At 56.2% G+C, this 17,012-nt stretch overlaps 2 protein-coding genes across 2 annotated transcripts; both read left to right on the plus strand.

The window, feature by feature from the left end:
* Positions 1-219: 219 nt before the first annotated feature.
* On the plus strand, positions 220-2,739 carry JKF63_03343 (uncharacterized protein; the record flags this gene model as incomplete). Its single annotated transcript, XM_067899347.1, has 1 exon — positions 220-2,739. The coding sequence occupies one exon, from the start codon at positions 220-222 to the stop codon at positions 2,737-2,739; it is 2,520 nt and encodes an 839-aa protein (XP_067756137.1).
* Positions 2,740-4,943: 2,204 nt separating this feature from the next.
* JKF63_03344 (uncharacterized protein) lies at positions 4,944-7,610 on the plus strand (the record flags this gene model as incomplete). Its single annotated transcript, XM_067899348.1, has 1 exon — positions 4,944-7,610. One exon carries the CDS (start codon positions 4,944-4,946, stop codon positions 7,608-7,610), a length of 2,667 nt encoding a protein of 888 aa, XP_067756138.1.
* Positions 7,611-17,012: the final 9,402 nt, after the last annotated feature.

Below are 17,012 nucleotides of genomic sequence, written 5' to 3' on the forward strand. Positions count from 1 at the left end.
TCCTCTCTAACCTGTCCTTTCCACACATCTTTTTTCTTCCCCCCATCCCACCCACCCCCCTTTTCACACCGCATCATTCACCCATGTGTGTACACCCATGGGTGTACACCCCTGTTCACTGCCGTCCTTTCTGGCAAGCGAGCGCGAGGAGAGCCCCCGCGATCGTAACACTCACACGTGCACCGTACAGCGTCTCACTGCGAAAAATTGGCTCCGACCATGTCAGTGGCCACTGGGCGAACCGGGGGAACTCCACATCCCCTCAACCCCTCCCTTTCTGAGCGCGTCGCGACCCCAGGGACCTCGGCGACAGCCCGGACTGGTCCCGATGCCTCGGCAGGGGCTCAGGCTGAACCGATGGAGTTAGTGACCAAAGACCTTCTGCAGATTGCCGAACAGCTTCGCGTTGTGGTGCCCAAAGGCACGTGGAGAAGTTACAACAGCGAAGAAGAAATTCGCAAGCAGAATGTGAGGGATCTCGTGGGCGCTCCGCCCGTGCCGAGTCGCCCTCCCATCACCGTTCATTTCGAGGTGGCGCGACAGGCTATTCTGCGTCACCGCACCTCAGCGCACAACAATTACGTCACAAAGGATGCGAGTGAGGACAGCCGCGACTTGCGCTCTGTCGACAACCCGCTTTATGAGGTCATGCGGGACGTCGTGGACACTGGGGTGCAGGCAGTACCACGGCGCACTACTGACTCTACGCAAACACACCACGCCCGTTGTGTGAACGCAGTGGCACAGGCAGAGCCTACAATTGTGGACGCGTGTATTTCACACGTGATCCCTCCAAAGGTGGAGCAGCCGAACCTTCGCGCATTTCTTGACAAGGTGCTGCCGCGCACCCTCCTCTGCCTGACGCAGAACTACCAAATCCCCATATATACCGACGACTTCCGAAGCTTCAACGAGGACGACGCCTTCGTCGCGTCCCATGACGAGCTCGTCTTGATCGAGAAGGCCAATTATGTTCATCATGCAACCAAAGGGCGGAGGGTAAGCTGTGTGAGCTGGCGCAGCGGGCGGAGGCGTGACTACTTTGTCTGTGTCGCGTCGATCAGCTTACAAACGTTCACGGAACGGCTCGAGGCGAATCGGCGGTGTGAGAGCAGCCTTTCTCTTGTGTGGGACTTGAAAGACCCAATGCATCCTAAGTACTTGCTCGAGGCCCCGGAGGAGGTGCAGGTTCTCCACTTTCACCCAACCAAGCCAAACTTGATCGCAGGCGGAGCTCTCAACGGCCAGGTGTTTCTTTGGGATTTGAGCAGGGCCGATGTTGCCAGCTTCTTCTCTAAGGGCAAGCCTCAGCAGCAGCAGCAGAAGCACAACCCTTCACCCAATACAGCCATGGATGGCGCTGGGAGTGTTGAGGGGGAGGAGTTTGCTGAGTTCCGAGAAGTAGGCGAGGTGCCTCGCATGCCGGAGAGTCTCAAGGGTGTCAGCTTCGAGATCGACGGAGATGTGCAGGCGCCTCGTCTGCAGCCGTTCCAGCAGTCGCGCGTCGAACTGTCTCACCAGGGCCCGGTGCACGATCTGCAATGGCTGCCCAACCGACTTGAATTCGGATTTGACGGCAAGCAATCGGTCGTGAACGAGACTCACCAGTTTGCTACCATCAGCGAAGATGGCGCAATGCTCGTGTGGGATACCCGCCGGCAGTACCTGCCGCAAGATAAGTTGCGGAAGATCAAGCATCAAAGTCGCACCGGCAGCGGCGAGGAGCCGTGGGTGCCGTTGTTGCGCTATCAGCTGACCAAACCCGACGGTAGCGGTGATATGCCGGGCTTCCGCTTCTTCTTCAATGGATGCATGTCAGATGAAGCCCCTTCCTACGCCGCGGCGGTGGCCAGTACTGACGGCGAGCTTGGATTCTGTTCAATGATCAGTAAGCACGAGCGACGCTCATCAATTGTGGTCGCCACCTTTGGGCACACAAAAGACACGCGATTTGTTCGGTCTGTGGCGTCGCCGGCACATTCCGGGCCCATCTACTGCGTCGAGCGGCACCCGTCAATCGGAGATGTTTATTTGACGTGTGGCGATGACTGCTTTAAGGTGTGGCGCACCGGACTTCTGATGCCACTTTTTGAATCACCTCAGCGGCCTGGCAGTGTTACGTGTGCAGCGTGGTCCCCAGCACGTCCAGGGCTGATCATCATTGGCACGGGTAATGGCATGGTGGAGGTATGGGACTTGTTAGACCGCAACCCCGAACCGATGCTGACACATCACCTCGTTCAGGATGCTATTACATCCATCGCGTTCCAGCCACTTCCAACTCGAGTGACACGTCGGTACACACAGCAGCTGCTCCTTGGCACGAACCTCGGCTCTTTTCATTGGTACATCTTACCCCAAGTGCTATCACGCGCATCCAGTGGAGAGAAGAAGTACGTGCGTGCAATGCTCGAGCGCGAAACACGGCGCGTCGCCTACTACAGTTGGCGCTGGGCTGAGCGGCAATCTGAGATGGATCGATTTGGCATTCAGGGCGCAGCAGAACGCCTGCGCGGCGCGATTTCTCAGCCAGTGCCCAGCAACACCATTGCAGCAGGGCCTGGGAAGGACAAGAGCGATGCGGGTGATCCTTTTGCTGACCATCCGGTAGCCAAAGAGGAGATTGATCTGGGAGACCTGGACAACCCGTATACTCACGACCCACAGCGAGATGCAGAGTTCCTAGAACTTGTGGAAAGGCTGCACGAAGAGGAACTCCAACGCATGAGGACGGAGTAAGCGGTCTGGGCACCTTGAACGCAGGCGCGCCACACGTGTCCCATTGAGCCTTTTGGGCTTCAGGGCACCCCCTTCCATGTGAGTGTCTCCGGGCCCAGTGCCCCCTCCCCCCCTCCCCTCCCCCCCCTCTCCATTTCCTCTGTATCTTCTTTGCAGATGCAGAATCACTCGTGATCAGTCCCAGGTCTGCGTACTACCGCGACGTGGAGAACCTACAGGGAGCGATTTATCACTACAGAGGTCAGCGGCTAATCACCTTGACGAGCTGGCGCCCCTGGTTACATGGGACAACTGAAGTCAACTGTGCCATTCAAGTGACAGGCGGCAGCGTGTCAACGCGATTCGAGGATATCTCACCCCGCCCTGCGCTGATAAGCAGTTCGGGATCCACGTTCCCCCGAGAGGATGCATCAGACGTCCACAGCGATGTTGAGCGCAGCGGTGAGGTTACCTTTGAGGCGTGTGGGGGTAGAGTTCAAGGAAGAAACCGTGGTCAGATGACCTTTTTTTGCTTGGCTATAACGCCTGCGCACCGCTGCCCCAATGCACGCCATGGCCGACTGACAGATCGGGTTGGAGATTGCGGCGTTGAACGGGCATCGGGTATGCCGCAGCAGAGCGACTGAATAGCTTTACAAGAGCAGAAAGGTGTACCATTGCTGGGGGAGTGGCTGGCACTGCTGGTGTGGGTTTGCTTCAGCTCTTACCTTGTTGGTTCATTGTGAAGTGCCTACTGCCGCACCACAACGGGCGCGCGCACGTGCTGAGGGGGGGGGAGGGGGTTCTCGGCTGCTACTCTATCCCCCTCCCCTCCTCTGTACTTTGGTGAGTTTCATGGCAGGTGTGATTCTGTTTGTGCAGCCGGAGGGTCGAACAATGTGTCAGTTGGATGTACATAGGCCTTCTTTCTCGCTGGTTATATTCTGCATTGAATATGAACACCAGAGGGTTTGTAATGACGACGTGGATGTGTGCTTTGCTGAAGCGCGTCTGTGATGTATTAGAGGGGGGAGGGTTCATGCCGCTGCCTACCACACTCTCGAACGTTTGCTTATCTTCTCTCGCGGCATTAATGGGTGGCGCACTGTATATCGCAGCGAATATCGTGAGAGTGGGAGTGGGTGAGAGACGCCGAAAGTTTTTCTTTTGTGAGGGTGTGCAGTTTTCAGGCATTGCGATAGATCAACAACGAAAAAATATATATACAATAAAACAACAGAGAGAGAGAGTCGAATCCTTATTTTCTTTTTTTTATTGCCACCCGCGAGGTGAACCTCTGGAAGCAGCCCTGCGTCTCTCGATTGCAGTCAAGTGACTTCCATGTGTGTTCGTGTGTGTGTGTGTGTGCACGCACCTGCGTGTGTTGTGGTTTGTGCGTCAGTCAGTCAACGGTGCTTCTCTGATGTTCACCCTGCCATGGGTGGACACCAGGAAACGAACCCGGTACAGACTGCCTGTCTATCGAGTACCTGCTGGCACCCTCCATGGATTGAAACCCGGCATCTGCTTTGTCGCCACGCTTCTTGTGGTTGGCACCGTCTTCTTCGTGTCTCTCCATCCCCTCTGAAGCACCTGTATTGCCCTTTTCCCTTACTCGACTCACGACTCTCTGCCCTGGTCTTCTTCCTCCCCCCCCCGTCACCACCATCGCTATCAGTGACTCTGCTGAGCCTAGTTATTTGCATCTACACTTACTAAACGTGAACAATATATATATATATATATGCATTCGATTGGAGATCAAGTCGTTGTCTGACATCATTTTGTGTTTTTTTTCTGCTCGTGCTTGTCCCTCCCCCTTCCAGGCTGCCGCCTTGGTTATTAACCTCAGTGTACGCCCGAACCCCTCCTCCTTTCTTTCCTTCCTTCCTTGATTTTGTTTTCTTTGGTGCCCTACCCCCCCAAAAAAATATATATATACATATATACATATATATATATTATTTTTGCGCGACGGGTGTCATAGCCTCTTTTCGTTGTTGCTTTTTTTTGTCTCTCTTTTGGTCGGCTCCCCTGTCTTGACATTTGGCCAACTTGAATCGTCTCTGAGGCCACGCAGTTTGTCTACTGGAGCCCTTCCCTTCCCTCCATTCATCCGCTTTCCTCCCTTTATCCTTCTTTAGCGCGCATCATCATCACAGTGCTTTGTCTCTTGCACCCATCAAGCATTGCTCACTTCTTCGCCGCCGCTTGATCTCATCGCGATGTCCGGATCTGGTGCTCTTAATCACACACCGGACCGGTTTATTCTTTTACCGTTCCGTCTAGGCGAAAAAGACACACCAGACTGGCTTCTTTGCTCGCGCTACATCGCCACGAATCATTCGAGCAACAACACCACCACCGTCGAGGATGCCATCAAGTCCATGGCCGCGTACCACAATACGATTGTGAAGACGTGCACCCTCGATGACTCAAAAAGGACGCCAAATGAGAGCTTCATAAACTTTACGCTGCTGCGTTACTGCCGCCTGGTGGGACAGGCACAGGCGCACCTCCCTCTGCACAGCGGGAAGGTGAGTAAAAACCTCAAGTTTGTTTGGTGGGACAGCTTCGATGTATCCGCGAAATATGAGAGCACGAATTCCAACTCAGAGCTGGTGAGCTGCGTGTACAACCTGGCGGCCTCGTACGTGTACGTGGCGGTGACTCAGGCGCACATGGGATCCTCGGATGGCGTGAAAGAGGCGTTCAAACACTTCCAGACCGCTGCCGGCTACTACGAGATGGTCCACTCGATGTTAAACCGCCTGCCACCGGACCAATTGACAAAGGGCGACATGAAGCAGGAATCGCTCACGATGCTCTCCAGGCTTTGTCTCGCTCAGGCTCATCACTGCGCCTACCTCAAGGCGGAGGAGGGGATGAAAAGTAAGCCGGATATGCTTTCCAAGATCGCCACCGAGGCGGCAAAACTCTACGAGGATGTCCTCTCCTCTTTCAAGACCTCAGTGTGGCTGACGAAGAAAGCGGCCAGGGCGAAGGAGGTTGAGGCTCACCTCAGCGCCAACGTGTGTATATTCACGGCACGCGCCTACCTACATCTCGGTGTCCAGTATGAGGACAGCGGCGAGATAGGCGAGGCCATCGCACACTATCGAAAGGCAAAGGAGCACTTGGGAAAGCTGCCTCGCATGCCGACCCAGCCGCTGACCTTGTGGGTTAACAGCATTGTCACAAGCGCGAACACCGCCGAGGACAAGGCGGAGAGAGCCAACATGTCCGTCTACTTCGCTCGCATCCCAAAGGAGGTGCCGGAGCCTGTGGGGTTACCCCGCCCGATTGGTATGGCCATGACACACCCGAGTTTTGTGCGTTTCGTGTCAACGCGCGGCGAAGATCCTTTCTTCGGCATCATTCCTGCTCATATCGCAAAGACGGTGAGCGTGTGGCGCGAAAAGCAACGCAATCTCGTGAATCTCTGCACCGCCGCCGCCGCCCACACGCGCAAGAGCACACAGGAGAAATTGCAAACGCTTGGGGTCGTTGCCGCCATCCAGGCCATGTCCGGTGAGTTCCAGGGCCGCGGCCGCGTGCCAGAGCCGCTGCGCTCGAATCTTCTGAAGCTGCGCGACGAGAACAAGAGCCCTGGCGGCGCCACCTCCAGCCTGATCGAGATCCTGATGACCAGCGTCCACACATGCAGCGAAATGTACCAAATCGCTGACAGCAAGCTGAAAGAGGTGCGCGCGGAGCTGGAGAAGGACCAAAAGACGGATGAGCGCTATGTGGCCGCCTATGGGGAGCAGATGTGGCGTGCCGTGCACCCCGCCTCCAATACGACGCCGGACTACTGCTCGATCTCGGCTGCCATCTGTGAGCACGAGGAGAGCTTGGAAAAATGGTTAGTGACGCCGTTCAATGAGGCCAAAAAGACGATGGAGGAAAATATGCGCAACATCGCGCGCCTGGACTGGCCCATTGCTGACTTGGACGCGTTGCTGCCGTTCGTGGACACAAAAGAGGCACGTCAGCAATCAGGCAAGGTCATGGAGTTGGTGGTCAAGCTGAAGGAGTTCCTGGACGCGAAGGAGGACATTGAGCGGGCGCAGGCGGAAGGGGAGAAGGTGTTACATGACAAGTTAGAGTCGGATGACGTCACCTTCGGCATTTCGTCTGTCGAGTCTACACAACGCGACGCAATACTGGCGAATTGCGCACAGGAGATTTCAGACGCGATCGAGAAGGTGAATGAGAAGGTGCGGCAGGAGCGAGAGCTGGTGCCCCAAGTGGAGAGTTTGATGGAGAAGATTGGGACGCTGCAAAGCGCCGATCCGATCACGGCGGAGATTCAGAAGGTGTCGAACGGGCTCGAAAACGCTCGCTCCCTTTACCAAGAGCTCAGGAAGGAGTTGGCCAGTATCGCACAGTACGGCACCAAAGCCATCGACGATATCGACGCGGTTCTCAACAATGCAAAGTCCTATACCATGGTTCGCGAGATTCAGGCGCAGGAGGTGCAGAGCCGGCTGGATGCGCAGATCGCGGCGAAGATGAGCGAGATGCAAGATGTGGAGAACCAAATCGCCCAGTCGAGGCAACGTCAAGAAGCGCTGCAGCAGCAGATTGCCTCTTTGCAGGAACAGGTGCCACAGGGCCACTACGCGCAGTACGGGCAACATCAACAAGTACCGCAGCAAGTTGCTTACCAGTACCACCAAGCGCCCTCAACGACGCCTGCAGCGTATGCATATCCTCCCCCTCCTAGCGAGGCCCCACCTGGTCCGCCGTCGTACGATCAGCTCAGCAGCTTCGCTCCCATGTCATCGGCGCAGCCTCCATCCCTGCAGCAGACGGGTGCATACCAGTGCCCACCACCGTCAGGTGTTAGTTCTGTGTACCCGGCGTACAAGCCCCCATATTCGTTCTAGGCAGTGCAGGCACGCGTGCACAACCCATCCACCTCCTTTTTAGGCCCATCACCCCTGCGATGGGGAGACTCCGTTCATTTGCCCTTTGATGTGCTATCCGTCTTGCTCCCTGACACTCCGCGCTCCTCATTCACCATATATATTTTTTTGTCTGGCAGTCGCCACCAAGCGCTATTTAACGGCAAATGTGTCCGACCGTTCACCTGTAGGCCCCCCTCCCCCCCTTCCCTATCTCGTATTGTGGCCTTTTAAAATTTCTGTTATGCGTCACAGGAGCTGGAGAGGGGGGGGTAGAGGTATGTATAGGGGGAAGGAAGACTCCTTCATCTTGGTCTACGTCGCTCATCGGCGAAATGTTTGTTTTTGGTTCTTCCCAGATCGGTCGTGCGAATGTGTATATTTTCTCGTAGCGCGCGGTGATGCAATCATTGGTGTATGTCTCGGTTTTTGTTCCTCTCCGCACCTGATCCCCCCCCTCCTCCCATTGTTCTTGCTCGCTTTCGTGCCTCTCGTGATGGATCACGTTCTATTCCTCGCGTTTTTAATTGATTTTTTTTTTCGTGTGCGTGTGTGACGTGTGCGCTCTTGCTTCTTCCTTTCTTCTCTCTCTCTTCTGCGTGGTCGTCTTCACTGTTGTGGTGGTTGAGCTCCTTTTTGTTGTTGTTTTTTTCCCTAACGGAAGAAAGAAAAGTAATGCGGTAAAGCAAGCGAGAGTCTACAAGACAAAGCACTTCACTCCGATTCACCGAGTCCGTGATGCCTCTAACCCCTCCCCCCTCCCCTCCCCTCCTCCCCCTTTCTGTACCCCCGTGTGTGTGTGTGTGTGTGTGTGTGCGTGTGTAGTATGATGGGTGTCCTCTTTCGCATTCCGCTTGACGCGGAACCTCGCAGGGTTGGACTACTCTCTTGACATTCAAATGTAGTTGTCTTGGTTCGCATTATCAGTCTCAGCTCTTTTATGCCGACCATGTGAGTGGCTCTCGCTTTAACGAAAAGATTTATTGCCCCCCCCCTTCCCCCTCTAGCCCGCTGCTCGTCGCCTCTTTCTTTTCCTATATATTATAACTATATATATATATATATTGTAATGTTTGCAGCTGACTTTTTAGTGTTCTTTAAGCTAGAACGCGGGCCTTGTCACTTCTCGCTCTCTTCCCCTTTTTTTCTTCTGCACAAATCTTCTTTCTCTTCTATCTTCGTTCCTATTTGGAGTGAGGCGCTGAGAGAAGGGGATCGTTGGATTGTTTTCTCCTCTATCCATCATTCCAAGCGTTTCTCTTCTCCCCTCCCCCCTCCAAGAGCATTACACACACATATATATATATATATAACAACCACACAAAAAAAAGAACATGTAAACACGCGCACATTAGAAGGTTGCTGGGGTGGGGGAGAAATCTTTACGCTCCTAACTGCTTGCAGAGGGGGGGGGAGCGGCGGAGCATCACGGATCTCCTCTGCCTTTGGGCTTCCATCATTTCTCTCGCGTTGTGTTTTCATTTTTTTTTGGAGGGGGGCAGCAGTTGAGTATCCCGTTTGTGAAGCAAGAGGATGCTTTAGACCTTTGCGCGAGTGTTTGTTTGTGTGTCTGTTAGTCTGTCTGCCCCCATTTTTAGTCTCTGTCTAGCCAATCACTGACGCGTGTGAGTTGTGACTTTTTTTTTCCCAGTAAGCGCGTGTTCTCCTGTTTGCGTTTGGTTCCTCTGGGCTCTGTTGTTGTCTTTCACATCCTCTCAGACTTGTACCCCCCCCCTCCTCCTCCCACCTTCTTCCCTTCTTTTTTTTTATGTTGTTGTTGGGGGTGGGTGTTTGGCTCCCGAGCATGTGTATGCGCGTGTGCGTGTATGTGTTTCCGTTTGGGGGTGCTGATCGTCTCTGAAGCAGAAGAGGAAGAGAATTACAACACGCGTATACACACACACACGGGAGACATTGTTATATGCCCCAAACCCCGTTTTTCCTGTTGTTCAAGTGTCACACCAGTGAATCTTGTTCACCTTGATTCTCAAGTAACTAGCACTCGTGTATGTGCTTCAGTGTGTGTTTTATGTGCGCTTGTCTCTCTCTGTGTGTGTGGGGGGGGTGGGGGGGGGATGCTCTGTATTGTTCCGCTCTGTTGTTTATCGTTTTTTCCGAGAGTCTTGCGTGATTCTTCGCTTGTATTTCATCGGTCGATCCCCCTTTTCCTCCTTCCCCCCCCCTCCCCCCACCCACACACACCACAATGACGTCGGTTCCTTTTTGGATCTCTGCTGGCTGGCCCCAGCACGGCGGTGTCGTTGGATTCGCTGGTGGCAAGGGACACCACCGCTGTTTGACACCAGACCTCCTGCGCAACAACATTTCTGATCTGCACAACCCCCTCCCCCTTCTTCCCTCTGAATTCATGCAAGGGCGGGCATCGGCGGGAGCATCGCCAGAGGGCGTGCATGTGTCGCTCACCGTTTGAGCTGACATATCCTGGCCCGCCTAAGAAAGTTATCTTGACAGCAATAGTAAAACTGCCGCTTAACACGCTGCTAGCGGGTGCCGCTGCTCATAGTATCAGGTGCTGAAGCTGAACACAGCTCTGTAACAAGCCGGGCGAGAGCCCCGCAACTCAGCACTACAGCGAGGTAACGGTGCGCACTTCACATGCTCGGCCACTTCTCCTTCACCCAGCTTGTCGAATGTATCTCGCATTTCCCAAAGGTTGAGGGGTCCCCCCTTGAAGGGCACCGCGCGAAGTGTGGCATCGAGAGTGCCCATCCGCACATCCGCAGCTGTAAAGGTTTTACGGCACTGCAGTTGGTCCTCGATCACCTGAAACCACTCTTTCCAAGGCCCCCCCACCCCCCACCCCGCCGAACCACGCTCATTCACTTGCTTACCTGCACAGCGCTTCCTTCATCTTCGATCTCTTCTTCCCATGCCCCCCCCTCCCCTGTTAAGTCTACTGCGCTGATACGGGAATCATTTCGATGAACAAACGCTTCTGCAAACAGAGAGCCCACGCCAGTCCTCCATAGACAACCCCCTACGTGGTGTGTATGCAGCGAGGGCCCCCCCTGCTGTGATTGAAGTTGATTGATTTTGTTTTTGCTGCCCCCTCCCTCGAAATACACACACGCACACACACACACACACCTTCCATATGTCTATTTTTGGGGTATTCCATCATCGCTGCTGCTGATGGATTAAACGCATATCACGTCTCGTGTCACTGCGTTACCCGCCACAGACAAGTTCACAGCCGTCACTAAAAGGATACCGACGTGTGAGTAACCCCAAATCGCTGTGGGGCATCTTGCGGGCATGCCGTGTCTTCATGCCTGTCCCCTCCCCGTCTCTCCCCTTCTCCCCCTTTCCCCCCTTTCTTTTCTGTATATTATCGAGTGACGTGAACGCCCAGTACGCTTGATTGGGTGAGAGAGAGAGAGAGCGTCTTTGCAACGTCGTATTTGTGGTGGTGTTTCTCCTCAGGGACGCAGCACCGGTGCTGCGTCGGGTCCTTTGCCCTCCCTCCTCCTCTCTCCTCCCTTGTTTCCTCCTTTGTGATTCCTTTCATATGTTTGTTATTGCACCCTTGCATCTCCCGCGCACACCGGACGAGGACCAACGCACCCACATACGATAACTATATATTTGCATATATTCTTATTACAGGTGTTTTATGTGCGTTTTTTTTTGTGTGTGTTTTCTCTCCATATCGTCGCGTATATTTTTCAAAATCTCTTCCCCCCCCCCCCTCCCCCCTCATAGAACTCTCCACCACCACCCACCCCCTCCAAAAAAAAAACAACAACAGGTTATCAGATTTTCACTCTATAGTGGGAAAAAAAAAGCAAGCGCGGACACACACAACACACACACACACAGTCAAATGTCGTGGACTTTTCGCGTGTCACTCAAAAATGTCTGCCTTACGGCCCTTGGGGATGACGAGGTGGTCTCAAGCGACGGGGCCTTTGACAAAGCCACCGCAGATGACACGCAAACGTGTACTGCATTCTGGCACCGATTTGTCGATGCCTCCATGTTTGATCTTTCTCCATGTGGACGGCATTGCGAGGAATGGGAGCCGCTCCTGTGCTTCTACTTTGACGGCGTGGAGAAGCGGATTCCTCTTCACTTGGTGCGCGCCACGCCGTCAGGGAGCAACGATTCTCCTCCTCTAGTCTCCTCGGTGCCACGAGATGGGAGCGATAAGGTGGCTACGGGCGGAACAGCGCTGATGGTGGTGCCGAAAAAAGACACCGTCTTCTCCTACACGATCACTGCTCAGTCGGCAGCCGATTTGGCGTCGTCACTTGCGCAGCGGTCTGCTGTGCTGCATCTGCTACTGCGGCGCTCACGGCAACATCAGTGCAAAGACGGGGAACCTCCGCCTGCCCCGCGTTCTTCGACTGCTCCGCGAACGCAGTCTCGCGAGGGCAGCGTCGCTGTCGATGACACTCCGGCAGTGTGTGGCAAAGGGGACAGTGGTTCACACGAAGTCTTGGTGCTGGCCAGTGCCACTGCTTCTCTCTTGGATCTTGCCGTTGCCGAGAACGAGAACTTTTTTTTTGGGGTGTATAGAGCAGGAGCGGAAAGGGGTGACGATAGTGCCGCTGCACCGGCGGAGTGGCGAGGCGCTAAGCGCGACGCCTCACCGCAGGGCCGCGTCTCCTTGTCATTGAATATGGCAGAGGAACGTGAGGTGAGAATGCAACTCCAACTCCTCTGTGTCCGCGGCCTTCAGGTGCGACCATCTCAGTACTGGGTGCGCTATGGCTGGCAACACAACCCGATGCTCGCTCTGGGTACACGGGAGAGGCGTCTGCAGGCATCCCGCTCGCACCAATCGAGTCCTAGTCGATCCTCTCCTCGCCCCAATTACGGTAATGCGCAGGCAAACAGTGGAAGAGCAGCGGATGGTCCTACTGGTGATGAGGGATGCGTCACGTTCACGCAAGATCAGCTTCCCCCACTGAACCTGACATGTTCGAGGGCCGCACTTGAGCGGCAGCAGATGTACGTGGCGGTGCTTACCGAGCCCCCTCTGAATGAGACCAGCGAGGGTGTCGAGGATCAGCAAACACTGAAAAGCGGCAAACTCGTCACCACTGCCACAGGTGAGCTGTCGCTGGGCCACTTTCTCGTGGCAGCACACCACCATGATGAGATCAGTGCCCCTTTCACTATCCCGTGCACTGTACGCTGCGCGGAGGTGTCCTCCGCCATGGCACCACCGACCCTCTGGGTAGCGGAGGGGATGCTTGTCCTAAAGGAAATCCCCTGTGTGCGGTTCGAGCTGGAGCACCTGGCACCGTCTCTTCGACAAAGAAGTGACTCGACACGCGATCCCGGGGGTGGCGAGAGACGGCAGCCGCCGCTTGCCGGGTCGTATATGGAGACGGACTCACTCTTCTCTTTCGCTCAAGACATCGACATGACCCCGATGCAGTCGCTGCGCATCTACGAAGGTCTCTCGGCCATCACGTACCTGGATAGATCAACGCCCTTGACAGACTCCCCATCGCTGTTGTTGTCTTCCATCTCTCCAGCCCCGTCTTTTTTTTCGCGTGTGGACGGTGGAAAGTTGTTGTCGACGCAGACTCTAGCATCGCCACCGGACTCACCGCCCCCTGTGGCGACCGCGGGCGAGGCTTCGCATGGCCGACCCGCCCTGCGCCGTGCGGGCGTCGATGACGGCGGAAAGGAAGGCGAAGGTGCATCACCAGAGAGCGTGGAAGAACAAGGTGGTTGTCGAACGTCACAACTTCAGGCAGTCCCGCTGATGCTAACTCTGGAAGAGGCACCGGGCGAGGAACAACCGCAGCCTCGAGGGCCTCGGCAAACACCACAGCGGACGTTTGCTCTATCCGGCCCTCCCTGCACAGCGGGTGCAGCATCAATGTCAACTATAATGTGTGGCGAGTCGGCAAATGAGCCCGGCACGTTGAAAGATATCCTCGATACGCCGAGCGCAGCGGCCGCGCTGCTGCTAAATCCCGAAATGTCCCGTATGTTGTCTCTTTCCGCAGACCCTTCCAGGCGCGTGGATGCCTCTGTCCTGTCTTCCACCACTGCCAGAGTCACCAACCCCGTCGCCCCCACAGAAGCGGGCCACGCAGAGAAATCAAAGTGGCCTTCAACTGTTTCAAATGCTGCGATGGCTGATGGGGCATTGGTTTCCAGCCCTACTCCGCCCTCCCACAGGGGCAGCGGTGGGGCCTCCTTTCTGCACCGGCTTCGCGCAGCGAGAGAGCCACGTGACCGCTGCACCCACGCAATACTCCCATCAGTACACACAATGCCTCCAGCGGACGCCCTGGACACGAACCCCACGTGCTCTGCGGATTCCTTAAGCCCTTCCGGTTGTAGGTCGCGGCGCATCGAAGAGTATGGAGAAACCTGTCATTTCTCGAGCACCAGCCACGACACATGTAAAACGAGTCGGGTAGAGCTTTCAGGTCCATTGCCCACGAGCTCACCGACGCTTCCTCGGCCACAAGGAGCGACAGAGCATGTACCATCGATAGCGACTGGAAACACAACACCAAGGGAGACGGCAGTGCAGGGGACGTCACGGGACTCTGCACCACACCCTCCCTTTTCACCCTTCGAAAGGGTACGTGTCTCGGTATCGCAGCCGCTGCCGTTGGTGCTGAGAGATGAGCCCCCGCACGTCTCAGAGTTGATCCTGTCGATCAATGAAGGCGGCGCTGTGGAAAGGTCGTCTCGGCAGTCGAAGTCCCTGGTCCCAGGGCCGCCGCCTCGATCTAGCAAGTCTAATGAGTCGAGCGAGGTGCACCGTGTAGGTGGTGCATCTGGCTTATGGAAAGCAATACCGGCAGACCAGTCAGCGCCGGAGGCCTCTGGCGTTGAGCGTGCCTTGTCTTTCCTCTCTGCCACATCGGACATCACCGCCCCAGTGACGAAAACAACATCCCAATCCAATCCTGGGGTGCAGATTTGCGTGGGAAAGGTGCCCACTGCACCAGAAATGAAGTCGATTCCTGCTGCCAATGCCAGCGTGTCAGCAGCTCCAGCGGCGTCGCTCTACTACCCCACCACACCGCCCAAGCTGTCGCGGGTGGTGCCCTCGCCACTGCCGTCCCCAAAGCCCCTGCGCGAGGTGCATACTCCTCCTCCTCTTCCTTCCCCTCTTGGCCCTTGTGAGGGGTCTGGGCCGCCAAGGCAGACGTTAACATGGGTCACCTCTCAGTATCGCGCATTACTGCGTGTGTACGAGGAGAAGCTTGCGCGTATGCACAACGCAGAGGGGCGAGCTCGCGGAGCCGTCAGTGTGGATTCGCTCGGAAGAGAGGGAAGTAGCTCTTTCGAAGGGCCGAACACCTCTGTTACGGCGGGGCGCGCAGGCGGCGGTTCGGCAGCAACGGAGTGGATGGCAAGCGGCATTCGGGAAGCGGATGAGAAGTGGAAAGCTGTGGAGGCGCTGCAGGCGCGCAGGAGCACCTTGCGGCAGCGCTTGTCGGATTACCGGGAGGCACAGCGTTCAAAAGTTGCGCAGCTTCGCTGCCGTGATGCGGAGCTTACCGCTGCCGAAGAGGACCTGCGCGATATTTTGTCACAGCTTCTACTGGATCAAATGAACCTTTCGGAGCTTCCACCATCGCCCCTGCAGCGTGCGGTTGGGCAACAGACGCTGTTTAGTCCTCTCCATGACGCGGCGAGGTCCACCGTGCTGTCCGTGCAGCAGCCTGACATGGACGCGCGGGGCCTGCGGCATTCAGATCCCGCCCTTCTGCGGTCGAGTGTACCGACGGCAACCACGGGCGAAATTTCGACTCTTCGGCCAGGCCCAACTCCGAAGGCTGAGGAGGATATCATCCTGCCGCAGCACCTCCCCATACCCGTGTCTCCGTCTAGTCGAGACATCCCCTCGGGGGCTCCCCCGTTGGCCTTCATCTCAAAGTTGAAAATCCGGCGCTTTTTTGACATCCCCGCCTCACGAGCCTCGACCCACGGTGGCGAATCGGACAGACCCGCTGCACCAGCTCTGTCAGTCTCAGGGCATTTCCGTCCCGGGCCCGCAGCATCATTGCGTAGGGACGACCTCGACCCCGAGCAGCGCGGCAGTGGGCCTTGCCCGATGACGACCACGCACTCATCATGGGCACAGGCGCGGCTCACGAATGGCACAGCGACGCCGCTTTCCTTCAATCAAGGAACCCCTAGACACGTCGGCGGAACGTTTTCCAGAGTACACGCAGGGGAGGCGGCGACTCCGAGCGGTGTGCCGACAGCCTACCGGCGGTCCCTGTATGCGCGTCACCTCGCTTTGGAAACCTCCCCCTCCCTGAAGTCGAAGGAGAGGTTGTCACAGGAGCTGGTGTCGTCCTCCCTGCCCACGCGATCACCGGCCTCCCCACCGAAAGCATCAAAGCGCGAGAAGCTCTCTACACTCAGCTGTATCGAGCGTGAAGCGCTACACAATGGCGTTGACAGAGGGGACAGGGCCCTCGTCACGCATCTCCTTCGCACAAAACCGCACCTCTTCTTCTCTGACCCTAATTTGTTGCACATCGCATGCGGGGCTACGCGCCCAGATGTCTCCATCGTCGAAACGGTTCTGAAGCTGCGTCCCGAGCTGGCGCAGGGCGTGGATGCCATCACAGGAAACACAGCCCTTCATGTCGCCTGCGCCGCACCCTATCCCGACGCAGAGATTGTGAAGCGGCTCATTCTGAGTGGAATACCTATAGCTGCGCATAACAAGGAAGGCTTCACTGCCTTTCATTTGGCTTTGTTGAATGCCGGAGATGCTCCCGCCCATCGTGTCAAGGACACGCTGTTGACGGCCGCCGGCGGCAGCGGCAGCAGCAGCAGCAACAGCAGTGTTAACGAGCGCACAGCCGACGGGCGCACACCCCTTCACTTAGTATGCACAAGCGATGAGCAGCTGGAGCTGGTACGTTACCTGGCACACCGAGGGGCGGACCTGTGGTCTCGCGCTTGCTGTGCTGGCTCGGGCGGCTGCCACGAACAGGAGGATATCACACCTAGCCAGCTGAGTCGCCTGCATGACGCGGATGCAGTTACTTTGTATCTACAGAACGCAGCCCTTGAAAGGACGCACTCACACGCGCGATGGGTGCGTTTTTGACGAAGAAAAAATCCCCCACTCCCGTTCATCTGGTGATGTCTCGAATCCGGACCAACGACAGAGGGGAACACAACGGATGCTTGGGTGTGCTACCAGACGGGTTGTCCCAGCAGCCGTTGTTATCTCCTTAATCCCCCCCCAGCCGAAGACTCTTTTGCCCGAAAAAAAAACCTCCAGTGGGTGTGCCATCTTCTTCCACCCATCCCGACTCTTCCACCCCCCCCCCCCCCCCCACGAAAAAAAAGAACTTTGTGGGGCAAGGCCCGCACCCACCCTCTGCGCCCTGCAGGACGTTGCAACACCTCACTTCG

This window comes from Porcisia hertigi, chromosome 27 (assembly GCF_017918235.1).
Source record: "Porcisia hertigi strain C119 chromosome 27, whole genome shotgun sequence".
NCBI lineage: Eukaryota > Euglenozoa > Kinetoplastea > Trypanosomatida > Trypanosomatidae > Porcisia > Porcisia hertigi.